Source organism: Uloborus diversus, chromosome 1 (assembly GCF_026930045.1).
Source record: "Uloborus diversus isolate 005 chromosome 1, Udiv.v.3.1, whole genome shotgun sequence".
Lineage (NCBI taxonomy): Eukaryota > Metazoa > Arthropoda > Arachnida > Araneae > Uloboridae > Uloborus > Uloborus diversus.
Window position 1 is genome coordinate 55610662 of NC_072731.1, and position 24925 is coordinate 55635586.

At 32.1% G+C, this 24925-nt stretch overlaps 1 protein-coding gene across 4 annotated transcripts in view; it reads right to left on the reverse strand.

Annotated features, from left to right (window-relative positions):
• Positions 1-2235: 2235 nt before the first annotated feature.
• LOC129229735 (histone H4 transcription factor-like) overlaps positions 2236-24925 on the reverse strand; it is a 73027-nt gene continuing 50337 nt past the window's right edge. For all 4 annotated transcript variants that reach the window (XM_054864125.1, XM_054864106.1, XM_054864118.1 and 1 more), the window contains 3 exons: positions 18306-18444; positions 11123-11247; positions 2236-4623 (listed from right to left, as the gene is read on the reverse strand). In XM_054864125.1, coding sequence (XP_054720100.1) covers positions 4065-4623; positions 11123-11247; positions 18306-18444 — 823 coding nt within the window. In that variant the 3' untranslated portion in view covers positions 2236-4064. The remainder of the gene's footprint in view (positions 4624-11122; positions 11248-18305; positions 18445-24925) is intronic.

Consider the following 24925-nt stretch of genomic DNA (forward strand, 5'->3'; position numbering starts at 1 on the left):
CCCCCCCAGTGCCTTTGAAAATCAGCTCCATGAGTGACCTTCAAGCGTAAAGACGCCTCACTCCTCACTCTGCTGCGACATTCTTTTGATAATTGAGTGAAATTTTACACTTCGCTTTAGAAATGAGATTGATTTGTTAAATCCACGTATATGTAGCCTTTTTTTGTCATAGATTCTGCAAATTGTTAAATATGTTTAATTTTATGAGCGGTGCAGTGGGAACATTACATACAATTGAATCTGTATATTTCAAATTTCACAGGAAGGAAAAAAATCGAGATAAAGAGGTTTTAAGATACTGGGATTTTAAGAAACTTTATAAAAATTTGGATTTAGATGGTGAAAATTTGAAATCGATACTGAAGACAATATGGGCTCTTGATCAAAATTACCCCGTATTAGTTTTATTAGGTCTGTATTCTATTATTACATTATTAAAGGGAGTCAGAACCCTCTATACTGTCAGTTTTAATTTGCACAGGTTTTCTGAAAATCTATTAAAGATACAGTTAAGAAATTTTTTCTGTACCTTAAGTACGCTCTTTTCTCTATACTGAAGTAAAATTTTACAGAAAGAAAGCTTAGTTTTTTTTTTTTTTTCTAATGTGTAAGTCAATGTTTTTTTTTTTTTTTTTTTTTTCAAAAAATGCCTTTGTTAACCAGAGTATCCACCGCAATCAAATTGATTTGTCAAAAATGTCAGCCAGTAGTAATTTGAAAGCGTGCAGTCTGAACTATTTAGAATTGTACAGTAAAACCTGTGAAGTTGACTACCTGTCTAAGTTGACCACTTTTTTTCAGGCACGGAAATAGCCCTTTTCATATAAATCAACCTCTGTAAGTTGACCACCTGTTTAAGTTGATTACTAAATTAGTGCACCGCAGGCGGTCAACTTACACAGGTTTCACTGTATATTCCAAGTGAACGTTGTTGTATAATGAAGCGAGCAAAACCGAAAACAAGATTTTTAAAACCCAAAGAAAAAATTGTAAGTGACGAAAATGGTTGCTCTAAAAAGAGAAAGTTAACGTCGTCTGAAGAAAACGGAGTACAGTCTGCTGAAGCAGCATTAGTCCCATCAAACCCTTCTGAAGGAAATTTTATTTTAATTTAAAAGAAAAACTGCATAGCAATACAGGAATAAAATATTTAAAAACGAAATGAATCTTGGCTGTTCTGTACTATTTCTGTTAGCTTGGTTCGCATTAAAAAGTAGAAAATAAACAAGACTTCTGTTTATAACACTCGAAAATTGCTATTGCTGTCTCAAATAGATATCTATGTAAATTCTAAAGCAGCTAATGAAATTAAAAATAAAAACTTGAGAGGAGAACAGATGGTATGCAGCTTTCTGCAAATAACTTTCTACTGCCTATGTTTCTTACCTATTTTTTTTATTCAAATTTTATTAACTGCTTTAGAATTACCATAAATGTAAATACATATAAAAAGCAACATATAAATATAACGATATGAAAAGCCATTTCATTTTTTGCTGGTTATGATCAAGAAATCTTTTTTTATTTTATTTCATGCTTTTAGTGTGAATCAAGTTAAAAAAAATAGTCTGACCACCAATGAGATTGAAAGTCAAACATCCAGTTTACAGGCAGAAATGGATGCTTTCAGGGATGCCAGCTTTTGTAGATGTGTGTTAGTCTCTAAATTAAGCAGTCACACTGAAATGAACGGAACACGCTCATCAGATATTTGATTTTCCCCCTGATTTGGATCGACTGGTTTTGACTAGACGTTGCTAGAAAGTTTCACTTTAAATTAAATGGCGGAAAAAGGAAAAAAAAGTTAAATTTTCCAAAACATTTTTAAAAAAATTAAACAAATAAAAAAATAAAAAAAATTCTTTGCTTTTGTTTGACACAAGTATCGAACTTGGGACACCCCATTCCAAAGTATGTAAGATTCACCTCCCTCTTACTATTATTTTTTAATACTAAAAAAAGTTTACACACACATATATATATATGTATATATGTATACACACAGTTCTCTGTTCAACGACTTTCAAGGGACCACAAAAAATCATTCTTAAGTAGAAAGCGTCCTTAAACAGAGAGCCAACTATATATATATATATAAAATAAAAGAAGTAACCCCCCCCCACCCCCCCCGAAACTCGGGTCTAGCTACGCCTCTGCTGAGTAACATAGGCTATAATTCGAAAAAAATCCGATAAATAGTTCTTTTTTTAATCCAATTTAGGCCCAAATTCCATGCAAATTGCCTATTATTGGCTATTAAAGAGTGGGGGGGGGGGGAATTACTTGCACATATTAATATTATGTATTGTTGAAAAGGGTAGAATTTTCCGCGTTCTAAACAATTTGTTTCAATGCTCTAACTTAATTACGACGGGAGCAATTTGAGTTTTTAGCTCGAACTTTTTTAGGCTTAGCTGAAATTCAGGCACTACTTTCTTCATTAAAGCTATCAATAAAAAGTGTAGGAACTGCCCCACAGTTTTCTTTTTGACCACATTGGAAAAAGCGACGTTTTATACTGCAGATCTCTTTCGACCTATGGTCGAAAAAAATAGCTTCTATCTTCAAAGGAAACAAAGTTACAAGCGTTTCTAATCAATTTCGAAATATATCATTTTGATTCAAGTTGTCAAACTATTTTATTTCATGTTTCCATGGTTACGCTTTTAAAATCCATCTTTCGCATTTTAACTTCTTCAAAGTATTTTAATATCTGTCGTCATTGTTTGGAAGGGTAACTTTGCATGGTGTTTTTTTTTCTTTTATTTAAGCCTGATTGTTGAATATAGGTCACTTGACGCAATTTTTATTCTCAAGGTAGACCGGGCAACGCAGCTCTTAATATATAAAGATTAGAAAGCTACTGTTAATGTGATTTTTTGTTTGTTTGGCGAAACATTTAATATTCCCAAAGAATAAACATCCGCTTCACTCACAAAAGGGCTGGGTTCCGGTAGCGTGGTCGCTTGGCGCGTTAAGTGCTGAGCAGTTCAGTCTAGGATTATTGTTTTAAGGCAACCGTTAATGTAATTCATTGTTTTGGCGCTTTGTTTTGAAAAAAAAGAAACTTTTGATTCGTTTTTATCCGAGTGAAATGTACAACATTTTTTTTTTCCGACGACGATTTTTGAATGTCCAACAGGATGTGTTTTTTCCCGTTAGACGGATCGATTATGATAGCGTGGTTGCTGGGCAAGTTTTGCGATAAACAATAGAGTTATGGAATAATTTTTACTTATAAAAAATATAATTTGATTTTTTTTTTTTTTGTTTGTTTGTTTATTTGGCGAAATATTTGAAATTGCAGTAAAAACCGCTTCACTCGTTAAATAGAATTTTAAAGCAACTGTAAATCTAATTTAATGATTTGGCAAAAAGTTTAAAATTCCAAAGAAACTTAAATAGTTTTTTTTTTTTTTTTGAAAAGGTTTGTACGCATTTTATGCAAAGAAAAATGATCATTTCACATTAGAGGGGGAGGGGGTGTCAATTTTTTTATTCATAAATTTAAGCATAAGAATTAAGCAATTTTGAAAACTTTCAATGAAATTTAAAAGTTAAAAAGAAGTATTATACAACACACCAAAGGCACCCATATGCAAAATTGTAAGGGGGGGGGGGGCTCAGATATTTTAACCATGATTTAACAGAATATTTTCCCCATGGAAACCAATTTCTGGACAGATTAGTCATTAAAAATTGACAATTTTAATAACTTATTTTATTTGGCTGGAGAAGAAATGTTTTTATGTTCTTGCAAAGAAAAAAGTACTAAAAACAAAGAAGTTCCAATTTCAAAGGGGTGGGGGGGCTCAAGCCCCCCTTCCCCTGATCATGACAATTACACACTATTGTGAAAACCAATGTACTACTTGTGCTGAAATCAGAACTATTCATCAAAATGTCTTGTAAAAAAAATGGAATATGAAAAATCAACCAGAAAATAGCTGTAAATATTTATCACAATGCAATTGAATTTGAAAAAGATAATTTACTTAGTAAAGTAAACCATCAATAACAAAAAACAAGAAAATTTGTATTGCTGAACCTTAAAAACTCAAACTTTATACAATGAGTGATGGGTCATACTCTGTTATCAATTCAGCAGTTTCCAATACCATTTTTCCTTCTGAGTTTTTTGTTAGCACTTGTATAGCTCTTGGATTATAGTTATTACCAGCATTATCTGTTCCTGTCATAACAAAAACAGAAGCATTGTTTGAGTTTGCCCCCGTTTCATCAGCAGAATCAACGATTTGTATTAAAACAGGCTCTTGTTCGGAAGTAGTAGAATCTTGAAGATATGAATCATTCAAAGAAGTTTTGAGAGCTGGAATTCCTTGCTGGAATCGAACAACATTGCCATTTTCTAAACAAAATATAACAGATCCAGATGGGACAGATGATTCAGTACCCTGAATAATTTGACTAGATATGCAAGGTTCAATTTTTTCGCCACAAACATTTGAGTGTTCTTGATTGCTGTGAGGAGATGTGTCCACTAAATTTTCTGGATCATCTATGCCTTCATCATTGTCATTGCCCATCATTGTTTGAGAAAGCTCTAAGCTTTCATATCTAACTGTCTGCAACTTAAAGTATCCGTCTGTATGCAGGTGATACCTATATATGAAAGAAGTTTCAATGAACAATATTTTTAAATAATGCTTCTAATATTCATTAAATAATATCATTTAAAATATCACAAAATAAATATGATAGTCACTAAATAAACATTATATCAAAAATTTTTACACTTTTAGTTCTAAATTTTGTGGGGGGGGGGGAACATTTCTCAAAAAGCATAACAAGTTAAAAATTATTAAGTGTACCTTAAACAAAAAGTTTTTTTTTCTTAGTGATTTTTCCCATGGAAAAATTAAATGTCCATTTAAAAGAAAGCATCAAAACATGCAAGTTTTCTAGCTTATTTTTTCTTTCCACCTTCAGAAAAAATTGCTTGGTCAATTTTTTAAGTAAGCAATAAGAAAAAAAAAGAAATAGTATAGCAGTTTTTCACGTGAATTAAAAACATGATATCAACGACAAAACAATGATGTGTTTTTTGACAAAAAAAAAAAAAAACATATGACTCCTAATGTATTTTAATGGATATACTCAAAATTTTTCAGAGTGGGACCATGAAGGAATCAACACTTACAGCAGTTACTAAACATTTCTAGCAAACATTGCAATAAAGCATGTTACATTATTTGCTTTTAGTCCTTTCATATTCCCATTCTGAAAATTGTTGGACATACTTATTAAAATAAGGTACAACTTTTTTTACGAGGATTAATTGGTACCAAAAGCAATCCAGATAATCCAAAATTGGTATAATGCAGGTTATGTAGGTATTAGGCGAGACAGATAAAAAAATAATCAGACTTATCTCTCATTATGTTGTAATGTTCTCTCATAGTTTTACATTTCATTCTCTTGGATTTAAACTGTGACTTTCACAGTGTAGAGTAGTTTGTTTATGGACCTGGGCTCAATTTATAGATTATTTTGTTTAATCTGTACTTTCAGCAATTCGGACGACATGGATCCCTTATTAGTCCAGTCCAGATTAATGAGGTGCTATTGAATGCAAAAAATATTGAATGAAAATTATAGGACCATCTGACCCATGAACTGATTGAGGAAATGTCAAAAAAAATGCAAAAAACACAAAGTGCTTAGTTTTAAAAAGCGAAGAGCATTGCTGCATTAATTTTAACACTTTGGGTGTTACAAGCAAAAATCTTTTCTTTTAAAATTTCTACAGAGGCAAACAATTCAAACAGGGACTTAATTCCTGGACCATTGAAAGCCTACAATTTAACGGACTGAGCTATCCCACTCTCCCTTTAAACCATGCAAGTGGAAATTTGCAACTTAACTGAAAGATCCATTTAGATTTTTTTAAATGTTTCTCTTTTTCCTTTTCCTTTTTTTTTTTTTTTTTTTGTAAAGAAGACAAAATGTGAATTGTTTGTTTGCTTTCCGCCAAAAGCTGGGGGGGGGGGGAATCTTTAGAATGATACCATACTTTTTAAGTCTGATGAAGTATTAAGAAAGTTGTGGTATTCCCATGAAAAACAACTGTGAGAAATAATATACTGATTTATAATGATTTTGCAAACATTGATGATTTATTTGATGAACAAACAATCTTGAACTAGATGATTTAAAACCAAAAGCAAGATGGGGTTCAAGTTTTAAAAAGCATGGCAGTACCAGATACAATTGAAGAGAAATGGCAGCAAAATTTTAAGGCGCTCGAAAAAAACTAATATTTCTTGTGGCCAGTATTTCTAAAATAATTAAGTTTGAAATGTTTGCTCCATTTGAGAGTCTTTTTAAATTAACTTAGAACTTTCATATTGTGAACTTTTTGATGATATTAAAGTGAATAAGCCTCTTTAAAAAGTCAAACCTGGTGACAAGTACAACAAAGTCACTGGGACATAACTTTTTGAATGTAATATTTCAATAAAATGTTAAGGGTTCTATGCAATTTCAACTTATTTTTTCCAATACTAGGAAAATTAGCATGGCCCTTAAAAAAATTCAACAGTAATGAGTTTATCATAAAAATGTTCGGGGTTGGGTCCAAAAAAAAAACATAGTAATCCTACCCTTAGCATATTTGTGGTCTGTCATTTTTCTGATTCTGATTACTTTCAAAACTTTACACAACAATCAATTCTTTCTCCCTCCCCCCCACCACCCTTTTTTTTTTTTTTTCTTGCTCTCATGATTTATTTTAGTCTGGACCTCTGGATTTTAAGTATTCAACAGTTATGAAGAGAGAACAGTCAAATTTTTATACATACACACGAAGCCAGTTTCTGCCTAGAGTTTCAAATTGTGTAGTGTTGAAAGAGAAAAAAAAATAATGTTTTGAATACCTACATTGACACTACAAGCCTCACTAAACTGGCATGCTTGCAGTATTTCATGTTGTACTGAAGATTCAGCAGATGAATTAATTTATCTATTTATTTGCTAATAGAATGTGGAGAATAAAGAATATTAAAACTTATGTATGATTAATTGACATATTTATTCAATTTTTATTTGTATTTCTGAGGAAATTGTTCAGACTGAATAAAAAAACTTCAATCAATTTAAGTTTTATCAGACAGAAAAAAGTATAATGTATACTCTAACAAATAAGTTTCAAGCTATTTTCAATTATGATAGAAACAGAAGATTCAACTCTAAAAGTAATAATAAAATAAAGGCACAAAAAAATACAGTCAAACCGCAGTTTGAGGTCATCCCTTGGTACTTTGTGAAACTGGCCTTTTAAGAAGTGTGAGCTCAAAACCGATTGATTCACAAGCATTTGTCACTAAAAATCAGCAAGTATAAAGTAAAACCTAAAAAGTTGACCACCCTTGTAAGTTGACCCACTGTCTAAGTTGACGGCTATTTTCAGGCACAGAATTAGATCTTATTACATAATTCAACCTCTATAAGTTGACCAGTGAAGCAGGTTCAGAAGCAAATATCCAGACTCTAAAAAAGCACCTTATTGCCTTAATACGTAATATACTGCGATTTGGTCTTTTATTTATATTAATTGAAAGAGTTTAAAATCTTAATAGATGTGCTTAGTTATAAATTGCAAGATATGTGTAATAAATACTGTTGTTTTTACTAAAAATACGAAATTTTGAAATTTTTAATTAAAATTCAAGACTTTCAGGTGCAACCCCTAAAATTTGTCTTAAAAACCTCAAAAAAAAAAATTCTTTTATATATACTAGATCAAAACTAGGGACTGGTCTGTTGAAAATTTACAATTTTATTTTTTAACCTCATATAAGGACCACCCTATTGACCACCAGTTTAAGTTGACCACTAAAGTATTGCACTGCAAGTATTCAATATACACAGGTTTCACTGTACATAAAAAGTATAATCCTTTAATGCTTTCAAAAATGCCAGTCTATAATGTTACGAAGTTTTAATTGAATTGAACCAATTAAAATTAATGGAATCAATAACAAATTATAAACCTAATTTTTTATTTGTAATAAAAAGATGTATTCTCGAATAACTCCGTACTGATGTATAACTAATCTCAATAAAAGGAATTCATAAATCAGGAACATCACAATTTCCCTTTAATTTGGGGCCTAATATTATCTAAGTTTTTAATATTTTCTGAATCTTCAGCTCTACCTTGGCTAACAAAAAAAAAAAAAAAAATCTAATGACAATTAGGCTGTGAGAGCTTCAGCTTCTGCCATCACTTCACTTTACGGTATCTCCGTCTTTATACTCACTTTCAATATATCACTCTAATATTATTGCATATTATGGGCACACATATTATTATCACTATAAATTGCATTTTCTGCAATTTATTCTATGTTAAGAAGATAAAAGACTTTTCATTAATAAAAGACTTTATATCACAAATAATTCTTGGAATGGTGTTTTTGTGGCACCCAAACGTGACCTTATAAGCAATTACCAGTGGCAGCTTGTGCCTTGAAAAAGTGAAGGGGCCAAATCATGGGTGTACTCTCACCCCCCCCCCCCCCCCCATTTTCAAAAAAAAAAAATTCATATTTTTTTAGTATTTAAACTTTTTTTAAAAAATATTTGTGTTAAATAAAGAAGAAAAAAATTATTTTAAACACAAGACAAGCTACAAAACACTTAAACTACTAAGTAAATCATGAAAGATATCCATAGTATCATTTTTTTTTTTTGTCCTTGATTGCCGGCAGGTGGTGCCATTCCCCCCCCCCCCCCTGACTTTTAAAAATAAAATTTAATTAATCAGATCCCTTCTGCATATGAATCTGACGGCGTCCATGGGCCAGATTCAGAAGTTTTATGCAAACAAAGAAAAATAAATATCAAACTATTTTTATTTTCATCAAATTATTGATAACGTGTCACATTTTCTTTAAAACTGCATGAGCAGTAATTTAAACAAATAATAATTTCTGTGCAAGAATAGGAAGAAATTTTTTTGAATAAAAAAAGAATCTTGTAACGATATATATGCATACACGTACATAAACACAACACACAATAGTGGCGCAACTAGAAAATAATTTTTAGGGGGGGGGGACAACACAATAAGGAAAAAAATCTTATCAATTTGATTTGATTTAATCATCAAATTTCTCAAATTTGAAACTTGTAGTCTTAAAAACGCAATTTCAAACTGTCATTTGGTGATGTTAAGGGAAAGAACGGCACAGGGGATTCTGCAGAAATTTGTAGAAATTGAAGTCTTAAATCTAGGGCTAGGTCATATTTATTGACGATAGAGTAAAGATGGAGCTCCGGGACTCTCCCCGATCTTTTTTTTTTTTTTGAAAATTTAATAGAAAACAATTCCTTCACCCCCGTCCACTTTTTTAAAATTGCAGTTCCAAAAATGCAATTGTAGACAAACTTTGAAGATTTTTATGGAAAGGGTTCTAGAGCTCTCCCCTGGATTTTTTTTTTCCAAAGTTAAAATTCTAAAATCGGCCTGAAGGGAAAAAAATCTTCGCATAATCCGTGGATAATACGATGCAAAAAAATTAAGTTCGATTTAACATACAATTTTAACAACTAAATTAAAAACATGAGGAAGTAATAACTTTTAAGGTATATCAAAACAAATGTAAAAAAATGCCTAAAAAATAACGATTCCTTCTCTGAATTGTCATTTTAGTACGCTAATTACTTGAAGACAAAGCATCAAGAAAGGAGCAAACAGTCTAATTTTGTGCAAATGAAGGCTTCTTCCTTAACTGTATCTTGTATATTTTACATAATCTGAAGCGCGTAAGAAGGACATTCAAGCTATGTAAAATAAGCAACATACAGACAGGGTATCGGTCTCTGTGAATCCTGATGTAATTATTGAGGTTGTGTTGAGAGGGGAAAACTAATACAGATAATCCGGGGCAATGTATAATCTGCATCTCATTAATTTTACTTTTTAACAGATAATCCATGGATTATAGGCAGGAAAATACGATACAATCCATTTTTTTTTACTTCCTTTTACAAAAATGAAAGTATTGTATTCGTGAAAAAAATTTCACTCAAAAATCGACCTTAATTTCCATTTTGCTCACCCCAAATAAATGTTGAGGGTTTTTTTTCGACTCCATCACATGTGGATAAGTGCCTAAGTACGTATAGACACGCGAAATAACCATTTTGAAGATTCCCGAGAAAAAAACGAGTTTTCTCGTGACGTCTGTATGTATGTGCGTATGTATGTCGCAAAACTCAAGAAAGGAATACCCTAGACAGTTGAAATCTGGTATATAGACTCCTAGTGGGGTCTAGTTGTGCAACTCCCTTTTGGGTTGCATTTGGATGCTCCAAAGGAGGTCTTTTGTCCCTTTTTGGGAGGAAATCATTGTTAATGTCGATGTTATCTCAAGTGGTGTTATAATTTGCCGGACACTTGGTGATATATCACAAGTCTTTTCATCACCAATTTTTGTCCCCAACTTGGCGACAAATTTGGCTATTTTTTTTTACTTTATTTTATTTTTATTTTTTTTAAATCTGGTTTCAATTTGACCACTGTTGGTGATATTTAGAGAGTAAACTGCAAGTAATGAGAAAATGACATTAAATTGGAGTAAAAGAAAGTCATGTGATGCACACATTAGCTTTTTTTTTATAATTTCAAGCACGTACACACACACACAAAAAAAAAATTGAAACTTTTGTCTGAAAAAAGTGAGGGGGTCCGGGTCCCCACTAGCCCCTCCCACGAGCCGCCACTGGCAATTACTGTAGTTAAGAACATACCATTCATCTGATAATCCAAAATCTATGACATAGAATCCCTATTCAGTGACCCAAGGCTTTAGAAAACTGACCTCATACACAGATAACATTATACAGGGGTACCCCTCTAAGGGAAAGGGCACACCCTCTCAATATTGCAGAGCTCCCCCAAAGCAAGAGGCACAAAACGAGAAAAATACCCCTCAAAGCACCCCTCCCTAAAAATTTCAATGGCCTTTCCTAGGGGGGCACCCTTGCATTATACTGAAGTTGACTATAAAAATAAAGTGAGTGAAATTATCAAATCTCTCCACTCTTATATTGTATTAAAATTTAAAAAAAAAAAGATTTATAATGTAGAACTTACCTAAATCGACAGTGACCAGAAGGCCAACAATACTTGTGAACATTCACCAAATGTTTTGTGAGGTAATTTCCACGAGTAAACTTTTTTTCACACAAATGGCAAGCATATTTTGCTGGTCCTTTTTCCTAAAATGTTGTAAAAAATATTTTAAAGTAACTCTTGGACTTTATTTGGACATAAAAATATTAAAAAAAATAGTTTTATCTGCAAATCAAAGACAATTTCTCAAACTTTTTCTTTATTAAAAAGTTGTGTGATGAACTTTTTCAAAACCTGTCATCTCATTTTGCTTAATTTGAAAATATAATTTCAATTTTCAAATCACAAAGATTCTTTTTGTTCAAAGCTCATATCAAGACTGAGAGAATATAATTAGCTATAATCATGTCAGAAAAAAAGCAAAGATTTTTAAAAACATCAGCAAATTATTTCTAGGAATTTACAAAATGCTACATTTTACTCTGAAAATCAATTTTTTGATAAAAATGTTTTGCAAAAAGTACATTAGGAATTTTCAGAACTACACATAAGACAATGTTTTAAAAAGTACGTAATGTAGATGAAATGAAGAAGCAAGCAAAACATTCTTCAGCAAAATATTATTTATTTGCTTGACAAACAAATTTCCACTCTCTTAATATACATTCATCCCATTTTGTTGCATATGCTTTAAGTATTTCAGCATAGAAGAACTCAATTATAGCCTCCATGCCGAAGTTATGACTTTGCCAAGAAGATGCTGGATGCTACCAGGATGTAAAGCACAGATACAAAAAAAAAAAAAAATTGTCGTCATTTTTAAAATATTGCATCACCTGGTTAACACAATTCCAAATTTTGATGCATTTGTGGCTATTTTCATATGTTTCTCATCATATTGCATACAATACCTTTTGATATAAAGCATTTCAAAAACAAATGAATCATTTGTAGTAACCCTGTATATAGGGCTCCCGACACATTTTAGCCATAGAAAAGGGTAAAAGAGGACCACGTTCAATCAAAAAGGGGACTAAAGAGGACCAGTTAGGATTTAAAAGAGGACCTTTCATAGTTAAACCCACGGAAGTCCAAAAGGTAAATTAGCTGCCTGCTGCTAAATCAGTGAAGATAATTTGTTAATTAACCACCATAATAAAATTATTCTTAAAGATACAATTTCTTATCACCTTCTGTACAGCTGAACTTTTTAATCATTGAATTATAATATTTACAAACATTTGGATGGGGAGGGGTGGGGGAGTGACAGCAAGCATGTAACAAATGATCTTACAGAGTAATTTTAACTGAATAGTAAATTTTCTACCAATTAACAGCTGAAAACTGGCAAATTATAAATTCAGCTAAGTGACTGATGAATCAGTGCATACCTAGTTAAGACCTTTTAGATACAGTTACTACGTTAACTACTTTAGCACATAGTCATTTACAAAAATTTTCTTATAAGCAGTTTAAACAGAATTAATTTTGATGTAAGGTACTGCAAGACAAGAATGTATAGTTTAGAGCAGAGGCATACACAGACATTTTGGGGTTTGTCACAAATGAAATGTTTTTTAAGGCTGTAGTTTACTCCTAAGTCTCTACATATATTTCACCAATCTTGAGTTACCTTTAGGCTCGGGCCTGTGCCAAGAGATGTCCCTCCTGCCCCCTCCCCCTGCATGCCACTGGTTTAGAGGCCAGGAGGGAGGTCTCCTCCCCCCAGAATCCTTGGTTTTTACACATATATCCAACCCTGACCAAACACCCAACTCAGAAGGTAATTTCTGGTTACACTACTGCCTAAGTTCAAAAATATTAGAGGTTTGTCACATCATTTATTAGTATACTAAGTATTCAAATCATTTCTTCATATGTATCTATTAGTTGTTCTGCCACTAAGGTATGGTAACTGTCTTTAAGAATACATAAAAATTAGTAAGAAAGAAAATATCTCATTGAAGTTGCCACACCCAAAAATATGCAAATGCTGCTTGAGTGATAAATAGTACACTGAATGTAAATTTGAGCCTGATGTACTGAATAACTTAATGTAATCAATAAATGTGCAAGTTCAGATTCATAAAGCTGTATTTTCAAATTGAAAAATTGAAAGTACTCATTATGAGTATTTTTGATGATAAATAAGGATAAAAAAAAAAGCAATTCAGTTTTTAAAAATAATATTAAAATATATAATGTGTGGTAGTACATGCCAAAATAGCTTCCAGTTCACAAAAATATTAAAATAACTCCAAGATGCAAAAGGAATGAAATCTTGAACACGAGAATCAAATTTTCATAAAGTATGTTCGCTGTTGGCATGTTTATTATCTGACTAAGCATAGCTAAAATTAAACATAAAATATGCTTTGTTGATGCAGCGCTTTAAAATTTATTTAATTATTACTATGCATTAACAGGTTAGTAAAAATTAAATTATTTCAAGGTATAATTTCTACACTTTTAATATAAAAGTGTCATGGAAGCAGTGAGCTATGAATTAAGGTTGTCTCACTATTCCTTCATTGCAAAATATAAACTCAATAGCTGCCATTCTCAGGCAATGAAAATTAACAACATCATTCTACTGCTAAACTGAACCTTTCTTAATAGGCTAATATAAGATTAATAACATCAGTCTGTAAAGTAATACAGATCTAACAGATAATTATCTAACAGTTTACAAACAGTGCAACAAGCCATGGAGATTTTTTACTTTGATGGGTTCAAACTATGATGACATAGTTATTTTTCTTGCAAGGTACTTGAATGCAAACTTTTTTCTATAATATTGTTCACAGTATGTCAACCTGGCTTTTCAAAAGTTTAACCAGACTAGAAATATTCAAACAGAAAATAAATTACTGTTATCTCACTATTCTCCCTGTACACACTCTCGCTAATTGGCTCTGAATGACAGTTTAAAAAGGCTCATGAAAGATATTTTACATAATTCTATGCAACATTGGGACGTGTGGCAAGAATTGTAAATCTACCTATGACAATTCCTCATAGGTAAAGTCACAATAGTAAATAAATAAATGAAGTTTTCCAATTTCTTTTTATTAAAAAAAGTGCACACAAATATTAGAGTGAATTATAGTCATAACATGATTTTTTTCTAATTAATGTTACAGTACAGTATGAAGCTTAAAGTTTAAAATTGTCTTTATTATGAAATTATTTTGTCTGCTGAAACTCTATTTCATATCCCTTTTCCGTCCTTAGTGAATAAAAAAGAGAAGAAAAAAAATTTGATCATTTTTATAAATATGCTTTTAGTAGTAAATTGAGAGAGAGGGGGAGGTGAACTAAATCGTCTTTTCACATTGTTATCTAAAAAATTGGCCATTAGTAATGTCAATTTTCATTTCAATCAAAAGTATTTAAATAATGTTTTCATAAATGTTTGAAATTGTTGCCACTTTAAACAATGAAAACATCAGCATTAAAAATGAGGTACAGTAAAACCTGTAAAGTTGACCGCCTGTCTAAGTTGACCGCCAAAGTGCTGAACCGCAAGTGGTCAACTTACATAGGTTTCACTGTATCAGTAAAATTTTTAACTCAGTGTATTTTAAAGCAGGGTATTTGAGGCCACAGTAGTAACATATACATCAAAAAGAAAATAGGAAATAATAAAGAATAAAAGCACTGGGAAAATTAAAAAAAAGAAAAGTAGATAATCTATAGAAAATGTTCCTGCCCCTTAGAAATTTCATGCCCAGGGCACAGCTCTGGGTGCCCATGGAATAAATAGGACCTGCTGTCAATGCTTAGTTTCTAACGGAAAAAATGCAGGAGCTCTATAGACTTCACAGTTTATTTTAAAGTGTAATTAGTCTAATTTCTGTCTAATATATGAAAAAATGCAGGAGCTCTATAGACTTCACAGTTTATTTTAAAGTGTAATTAGTCTAATTTCTGTCTAATATATGAAAATTCTCATGAAATTTAAAAGAAGTTCAAGATCTGAGCTTCCATACAAATTAAGCCCTGTTGCAGCTAGATTTTCACTTTCTGAAAAAAATAAGACTATTGTGTAAGTAAACACTGAACGATTGTAAATATTTTTAAAGTATGCCATAGGAAGGTAAAAGACAGTATCTGCAGAAATGCAATTTGGATTCCATATTAACAATTGAAAAAAGTTAGAGCTTGATTTTTTTTTTATTTTTGCGCTTTATTTTCAGCAAAAACCAAATAAGCAAAACTGAACAAGAAAGCTAATGAACAATAAATAAATTTTAAAAAAAAAATGCAAAAAAAAAAAAAGAAAATTGAAAAATTTGTAGACACTGCCCTTTGCCTTCCCATGTAATAAGAGGTATGCTTTTTATTATTAGTAAAAACAGATTTTGTACATTACAGTTCACGCCAGGGTTCCCCATACCTATCCTAATACAGTAAAACCTGTAAAGTTGACCACCTTTGTAAGTTGACCACCTGTATATGTTGACCACTTTTGTCAGGAACGGAATTAGTCCTATCTTATATAATGAAGGAAAACCTCTGTAACTTGACCACCTTTCTATCTTGACCACCTGTCTATCTTGACCACTAATGTACCCCAAATTTGGTTTGGAGTATTGTAAAAAATCCTTTGTAAGTTGACCACTTGGTTTATTTTTTAAAACTTAATTTAGCAAATTATTTTATTTTAGTATTATTTTTTATAGCTTTCCAAGAATATTTTTGATGCCAGACCAGCATTTTACCAACTGAATAAAGCAGCAGCATAACTAAACCTCCTTGTAAGTTTGGAACACTACTGGCTCCACATTGGAAAACTACTAAGAACCCTTTTATTCTCCAAACTTGTTTTTCTTTTGTTGTTCTATTTGAGATTACCTTTTGTACTCTCTGTTCAATGAAAACATGTGTCAGTAGAAAAGTACAAAGTATTTTTTTCCAGTTGCAATATTTTGTGGCAACACTGGAATTGTGCTATAGTAAAATTTACTTGCATAGCAGTATTTCTAGAGCAAGGGACTAAGAAATAAGACATTTTCATTTCCAACTGCCTTTTAGAACTATGAGAGTCCAGCTTGTTGCTCTTTGTGTTTTACATAAAATGGCTTCAAAAACAAAGTTAGTTGAAATTGAGACTGATAAAAAGTATGAAATATTAAAATTAATTGAAAAGAGAGGGATCCAGAGAAAATTAGCTAACATATATGGAATTTCCAAAACTAGTGTCTATCAAGTGCGCCAAACTTCAATTAGGAGTTATTTTGTTGAAAAGACGGTTATAAATGTATTAAATGTATAACAGAAAAGAAAATAAGCGAAAAATTTGTTATTTTTGATTAGCTATGAAATTTTAGGAACTATTAATCTCCAATAACTTTTTATAAACAATAATTTTTTTTTTTTTTTTTTTTTTTTGATCATTTTACTGAAATTTTAAATTTACATGACACATTATACGTCACTCTGAGAGAATAACCTCTAAAAATATTTGAATAACATTTTAAGTTATTGTTTCAAAGTAATGTTAAACAATGAAAGCGAGTTGAACGGAAAGAGTAAGTGTCAATTAGTCAAAAAAAAAAAAAAAATGAATATATGGTGCAAGAAATGACAAAAAAAAAATCATTACCCCCTTTATAAGTTGACCACCTGTCTAAGTTGACCATCAAAGTACTGCACCGCAAGTGGTCAACTTACACAGGTTTCACTGTACATGGTTTAAATTGATTTTTTGCACTTAAATCACTCAATCTTTTACAAGGCAATATTCACCTCGTTTCTTGATAAGCATCATCCACAAAATAATTTGTATATGATCTCAATGATTATTGTGCAAATTTAAGGTTTCCAACCTTCTTATGGTTTTTTAAAAATGTTGATTTAATTGTTGGTGAGTAAGCAAATGTAAATATTGATTAAGGGGTCACAGTACCTTTCAAGCAATTTCTTTTAATTTACATAAATTTTATATTTCTTTGACACCATAACATGCATACTTATTTTGTAATCAATAATTTATTTTCAAAATTTAAAAATATTGCCTACTCTTTTTGAAAATTCAAAAAATTGAGGAAAATTTCAACTTTTTAAAATCCCCAAGGCTTTTTCATTTTTGCACTAATTTAAAAAACGTTTTTTGCAAAACGATCACTATAATCATCTCTAAAAACCTGTGCATTCATTTGCTTATGAGTTCATTAGAAAATTCTCTGTGATTAATTATGTAAAAAATCAAATTAAAAAAAATGGTTTTTAAAGGTTTAACATGCTCTAAACATTAGAGTAATTTATAAAATGCTTATCCAATGCACAGTTTTGTCAAATATGTTATCCCAATTGCAAAAAGTATTACTTTAAAGCTGTATCTTTAATAGAAAATATCCTTAGGGATTCTAATGACATGAAAACACAAAAAAACCATCATCGAGAAAAAGCAATTTGAAGAAGCAATTTTTTGCATAAGAACACATAGGGAGCATGGCCTAAAACCACTCATAACTTTTTAAATATTTGAACTAAAGCAATGGAACTTCTCCCCTGTGTTCAGAATAGTTTTTTGTTTCGAAATAAGCAATAAAATTTTTTTTTGATCGTTTCATCATTTTTGAGGTATTGTAACCCCTTAACTACCTCAGTTTTAGATCTAAGGGTGTGTTCACTTCTATAAACTTAGATGCATTATAAATATAAGTAATACCTCCGCTTTTGCTTACAATATGTTCTTCCATTTCTAGCCACAGAAGGAAGATTGAAATAACTTCAAACAAAAGGTTTAGATGACTTTTCATTCATACGCTCACCTCTTTTGCATTGAAAAAAGGGTTCCTTGAAATCCCGAAACATAGGTATGCAGTTCTCTGCAACTTTGTGCGATTTATCACTGTAATATTTTCTTTTACTTTCTGAACAAAATATTTCTTTATTTCTTATCAAAACTAATATTTGCAATTTTTCAAGCCAATTAGTCCTTGTTGGCTCAGAATATGTATGTGCACAGTTTTTGTGTTTTAAACATATTCATTCTTACAAAATCGAAAATGCAATCACAGAATAAAGAGAGTGAAAATTTAATTTTCTATAACTGAATATATGTTGCTACATATTTCTTTACGTCTAAACATTTCAGTGACAGAGTATATTTAAAGTTGTAAGAAAATCTCACAGCTCTATAATAAATAACTTTGCAATGATGAAAAGTTTCTAAAATACGAAACAAAATTATTACTTCATGAGTTTTTCTATAATGAACATTATAGCAAGTTTGTGATCTTGTAGCATAGGAACAACCTTCAACAGGGCACTTATATGGAATAACTTGACTATGAGACTCAAGATGCTTTCTCAAATCATTTTCGGATTTACATCTGTAAAAATATGTAAAAAAAAAAAAAAAAAAACCTTTAATTACATTTTAATGAAATGGAAGAATAAGAACATTCAAAAATATGTATATTCTCTGTTAAGAATATTAAATATGGGCAGTGAGATAAATATAAAAATAAATTAATTAATTTTAATATGTGTTTGTTTAAAATAAAAAAGATGGAGAAATTTTAGGGTCCGAACCCATATGTAGTTTTTTTTTTTTTTTTTTGAAGTTACAAGTGCATATGTGAGACAATACAGCATTAAAGAAAAACTTAGATTTAGAGCAAAACAATTTAAAAAATGCCACACTCAGTAAGACTTTACTATAAATAACTAACAAGCATTAAATTACAGTTGCCCCTGTTCATAGCAAAGCTGAATATAGAATATGGAAGGCAAGGAAATATGGAAATTAGAATAAGTTCAGGATAGGGTAAGACGTAATGTGCATATGCAAATTTTGGATTCACGACGTTGTTCGTCAAGTGATAGCGTTGATAAGCGATAAAAAAGATTTGGCTCGTAAGACCGTTTTTTTTGCAAAGGTAGAGTTTGACAGGAAAGAATCAATTGAAGAATTTGCGATTTCCGGCATGTCTTGCCAACATCCCTTAGATGAATTTGTGGGTGGTCTTGTTGTTGGCGAGATTTAAGAAGGGCAAAAAGTATCAAGTGTTACCAGGGAGTTTGATGTTAGCCGCAGAGTTGTTTCTAAGGTTTGTAAATCATATCAAACTAATGGAATGTGTAGCAAATGTCACAGGGAGGTCCTGTACTCAATACGATATCAGCAGAAGACTGGTACATAGTGCTAGCAACAAAAATGAACTGGCACGACACAGCTACTGAGGTGACAAAGAAGTTTCCTACTGCTACTAGCAAGCAAATATCCCAAATAACTGTAGCCAGACTTCTGCAAGCAGTAAAACTATATGCCTGACCGCTTGTTTTGCACACCCCATTGGCTACAAATCAGCATTTTGCCCGTTTATGATGATGTCGTCAGCATCACAATTGGAGAGAAATGGACTGAGTTTGTGTACTATTCTCAGATGACAGCAGGTTCAGTCTGTCGCCTAATTGTGGATAACAACTGATCTGGTGTGAGAGTAGTACTTAATAGAGGTTGGAAAACATAAAAGAGGACGACAAATACCCACTAGTTGTGTCATGGGCTGAACTGGGATCATGAACAATGGCCATACGTCGCTCATGTGCTGCCAAAAAGACAATGGCTGGCCAGCGATACATTGGTGGCCATGGGCGGATTTATGGGGGGGCAGAGGGGGGCAATGCCCCCCCAGTTTTGGGAAGACTATGTGTAACAACACATCTTCCAAAAATTAAAAAAAAAACAGTTATTATTTTTTCTTTTTTCAATAGTTCAGAAGGGCATGGGTGGATTTTTAGGGGGGGGGGGCACAGGGGGCAGTGCTCCCCCAGTTTTGGGATGACTTTATGTAGTATTTATATAGTAACAACACATCTTCCAAAATCATGAAACAAAAAAAAATCATGACTTTTTCTTTTTTGAATAGTTTAATAAAAATGAAGAGAAAAGCGAATGTCGTTTTCTGATGGGAGAAAAGAAAAGGGGGGGGGGACGAACATTAAATACAAATAGTACAGCTGTCACTGGGGTACTGAAAATGTGTCTAAATTCACTATTTTGGACTGAAAACCATTTGGGCAAGTATATGAATGAAAATATAGGCTAAACGAGCAATACATTAAGCTGCATCACTTGTAATAATTGACGATTATTTTAATAAATTAGAACCTAAAGCAAAGGAGAAAAAAATCGTCCCCCCCCCCCCATTTGTGCTAACAGAACGATCTACTCGTTATGATTTGTGTCCACATTTGAAGTATTATTTGTGCATAATATTTATGCTCTTAGTAGATTAATTAGCCTTTTGAGAAATTCTAAAAAATAGTGTTTTTTTCCTTCTCTCTCTTTTTTTAACGAGAGGGAGAGAGAGAGAGAGAGAAAATAAATTCCATCGCAAACTGAATAAATTTCAGTTATCTGAGTGTTCTGATTAAATGAATGTTTTTACTTAGAGGGAGAGTACAATTTTACTTACTTTATAAATACTGTTTAAAAAGTAAGGTAAGTCATAATCATCTAAGTCTAAGTGAGTCAGTCCTTGTCATTATTGAAAACTAACTAATTGAGTCATCAAAAGTTTAGGAAAAATTTGCAGAAATTTTATAAAAGTCTATGAAAACCTAACAAAGATTTGTAAAATCGTAAAAATCCTTTAACCGTAAAAACTGACGAATTTTCGTAAAAATTACAAAAAATCAAGCAAAAATCTGCAGGTAAGAGTGAATTACAAACAGGGCCGAATTTGCCTATAAGATAAACAAACTATTGCTTAGGGCCCTTTTTTTGAAGTAAGTCCCTAACTCCCCCCCCCCCCCCCAAAAAAAAAAAAAATAATCATGATTCGTTCCTTAAAAAATGGAATTTGCTTGAAAAAACTAATTTCATTTTTAAGTGCTTGAAAACCTTGAATATTTGGAAACGTGTGGCTAAAAACCTTAAATTTTAAATTTTGTAACAAATGGTAGAGGGGGAGGAATGCCAAAATAAGTCAAATTCAGCTCCTTGCCACATCCTGTATTAAAAATGTAAAAATCATGGTTCTCACGTTTGTAACATATTATCTATACATATAATAAAATAAGATGTTTGTGTGTGTGTGTGTGGCGCGCATCCCGGGAAAACGGTAGGCCCTAGAAAGATGAAATTTGGTATGCAGGTACAGTTTTTGCTGAAGATGTGCACCTCAGGCTTAGATTTTTGTCTATACATGTAATAAAATAAGATGTTTGTGTGTGTGTGTGTGTGGCGCGCATCCCGGGAAAACGGTAGAACCTAGAAAGATGAAATTTGGTATGCAGGTACAGTTTTTGCTGAAGATGTGCACCTCAGGCTTCGATTTTTGATATTTTAATTAGAAAAAAAATTATTCAATGTTTTATGTTATTTTTAGCACTTTTTAGTACTTTTAACCTCACAGACCCCGAACCAATCGCGCCAGACGGATTTTTTGTACTGTAGTGTAGGAAATTTAATTTTAAATATGATGAATGAAAACATTTTGAAGATAGAGCAATTTTTTTATTTTTTATGAATTTTTGAAAAAACCTTTACTTTACATTTTTTTCTGGGTTTAGTTTTTTTCGAAACCTATCCTGCGAAAAATACTGAACCCTCAATTCTAAAATTTTAGTTGGTAATAGTAAAAACATTCCGCCCCATTCAAAAGAAAAATGTTTTTAAAAATACGAAATAGTTTTTTTTTTTACAATTTTTTAAATGCAGATCGCAACGCGAGCTGTTTGCTTGCCAGCTGAGTTCCGAACTTACCTCATCACGTGATCCAACTGAAATCGTTTTACTTTTTTTTTTTTTTTAGTTTTTTATCTTTTTCCAAGCGCTACTTTTTGCACACTACGGGGAACATGGAGCCCTTTTTTGCGGGCTATTTTAATTAAATAAATAAAGTCCCCGATTTTTTGCATGATCTTTGTTTTCTGTTATGGATTGGCGGTTAGGTTGGGTAGATACAGAGATAGAGATTGAGTGGACAAAAAATGTTTTTGTTCGAATTAATACTTATATAAATAAACTAGTATGTTGTGGCCATCACGAAACTTTCTTCTATATTTTTCTTTTTTTTTTCTGATCCCTCCCCATGCTTGACGAGGAAGCAATATTCCCAACAAAAACAAAATTACACATGCAAAAACTTGACTACCATCCCAATGTCTGAATTATTGCAAAAGCAAAGCAAAGAGCGAAAATTGAAAGTTATTTTAAAAGCCTTGCTTGAATTAATTACAAATATTTTATTTGTTAACAAACATAAGATGGCAACAGTTAAAAATTTTAAATCATTGAGATAATATTTCCGATCATTTCCATTCAATTAAAATCACGAGAAATACGCAGACGACAATCTATTACGATTTATCTTTCTTATTGTTGCATTAATAAAGCTATTTTTATTCAAAAAAAAAAAAAAAATCAACACCTCTTGGAGCGATTGGCGTCAAAATTGAACCAAAGCCTGTTTACATATGGATTCACATATATTCCAAATTTCAACCAGAATGTAGCATTACTTCTTGAGATAGGGCACTCACAATGGAAAAAAAGAACGGGCGATTGCGCTACCCCCCTTTTTAGCTGTTGACACCAAAATAAAATCAGCTCTTATACCCACTAAGGACTACTTGCCGATAAATTTTTCTTTCATTCTGTTCATTATTTCTTGAGATACAGCAGTCACAATTGACGACAAAAAACGTTCTATAGCTCAACCCCCGTTTGAGTTATTGACACCAAAATTGAATCAGCACCTGTTCCTGTTAATGGCAACATATGGACCAAATTTTGTTTGATTCCGCCAGTTACTTCCTGAGGAATAGCAAGCACGCGTAACTCAAAAAACGTCCCATTGCTCCACCCCCTTGGAGGAATTCGCGCCAAAAACCAATGGGCACAAGTTCACATAGGGACACATATGTGTACCAAATTTCGTTCGATTTCATGCGGTAGTTTTTGCTGTAGAGTGGCCACAAAAAACTGGTCACACACAGACGTGACACACACACATACATACACACATACATACACACACACAGACAGACAGACATTTTCCAAAAATAGTCGAAATGGACTCAGCACACCTCAAAACGTTCAAATCCGTCAAAATTCGAAATTCGAAAATTTGCACGAATCCAATACTTTCTTCTATGTATTAGATATAGAAGAAAGTAAAAAGATTGTTAATTACTGTTAGAGGTAGATATGCATAGATCGTATATATAGATAGATAGACAAATATAAAGGTCGATATAAAAGATGGACAGCAAGAAAGAGACATGCCCGTCATTTAAAAAACTTCAACGGGATGTCAATGCCCCCCCCCCCCACACACACACTATGACTTTGAAAAAACAATGCTTTCACATAAAAGTGGGAGTGCTTTTTGTTATTTTTCGACAAAATTTGCATGAAGAGTATGCCGTTTGAGTCTCCCCTCCCCTCCTTTAAAGTATTCCACACGACGGAAGTGGAGATAGGTCTAGAAAATATTTTATTCAAACTACTAATGATATAGATATATGTAGATTGATTGATACCGCTACGAAATTTATTTCCGAAATTTATTTTAGCCGTCGAAGGCGGCAACATTGGCGTAAAAAGGCGAATGATAATATTGATACATAAAGAAAAACATTGATTAATACCGTCGCTAAATTGTCTAAGCAGCCAAAGAAGGCGGCAACCCTGGCACAAAAAGACGAATGGCGTAAAACGGTGAACCAGCTGGTCGCCGAAGGCGGCTAGTTTGAAATAAATTTTTGTGACTCATATGTTTCATATTTTGCTATTTATTCAATCCCGAATGCAGTATTTTGGAAATTTTTTTGTATTGATTGCTTTTATCTTACTTTTTCTGCATATTGTCTGTATGTTTAGCACAGAAAAAAATACACACTACTTCTATTTCTTTTCGTTTTCTGCCCCACTTGCAACTGAAGAAAAGTTGTTGTCATGAGAAATCTATGGTTTCTTTTTTCTTTTAAATTTAAAATAGCTATCTTACAAAGTTAGAATAGAACTGTAAAAATTTACAATCAACTACTAAAATATCAGACTGGGAAGTACAAATGAAAAGCGTTAAATAATTTTATTTAGTCGTAATTTTATTTATTTTATTTGCGTCCTTGAAAATAATTAGATAAGTCTTTGAAAATCCTGAGCAAAGTGTGCTCCAATTTCTTCTACACCATATTGTTAATCTGTTTAGCCAGGAAAAAAAAATGATACAGTACCTCTATTCCTTTTCGTTTTCTGCACTACTTATAATTAAAAAAAGGTTGTTATAATGAGAAATCTATAGTTTACTTTTTCTTTCAAACTTAAAATCGCTGTTTCTTACAAAGTTTGAACAATACTGTACAACTGTATAACCTAGTTATTAATTTCTATGTCTACCCAATTAACCTTTATAAGGCTTCAAAATGCAGAAATTTATATCCATTTTACAAAATTTCCTTCGGGGGAGAAACTCCCGGCCCCCTAAATTTGGAGATTTTCTATCTCCTACTTAAAAGGAAGCCCTGCGTCACTCTCGATACCAGTTCCCTCTCTTAAGGTCAATTCAAAAAGGACAGCATGAAAACACACATTAATGAAAACGACAGACAAAAAAGTAACGCATGGATTTATGCATGACAGGAAACAGACAAAAACATGGGAGTGGGGGGGGGGGCAATAAAAATGTTGCTAAAAAAAAAAGTCCTGCCCCCCCAGGAACTCAGTCCTAAATCCGCCTATGATTGGTGCTGTTTATCTACCTCATATTTACATGTTCCGTGGTGCTGTGGGAGATGAATTTGTTTTCATAAATGACAATGCAACATGTCATCGAACAGTCGCTGTCCAGGAGTGTC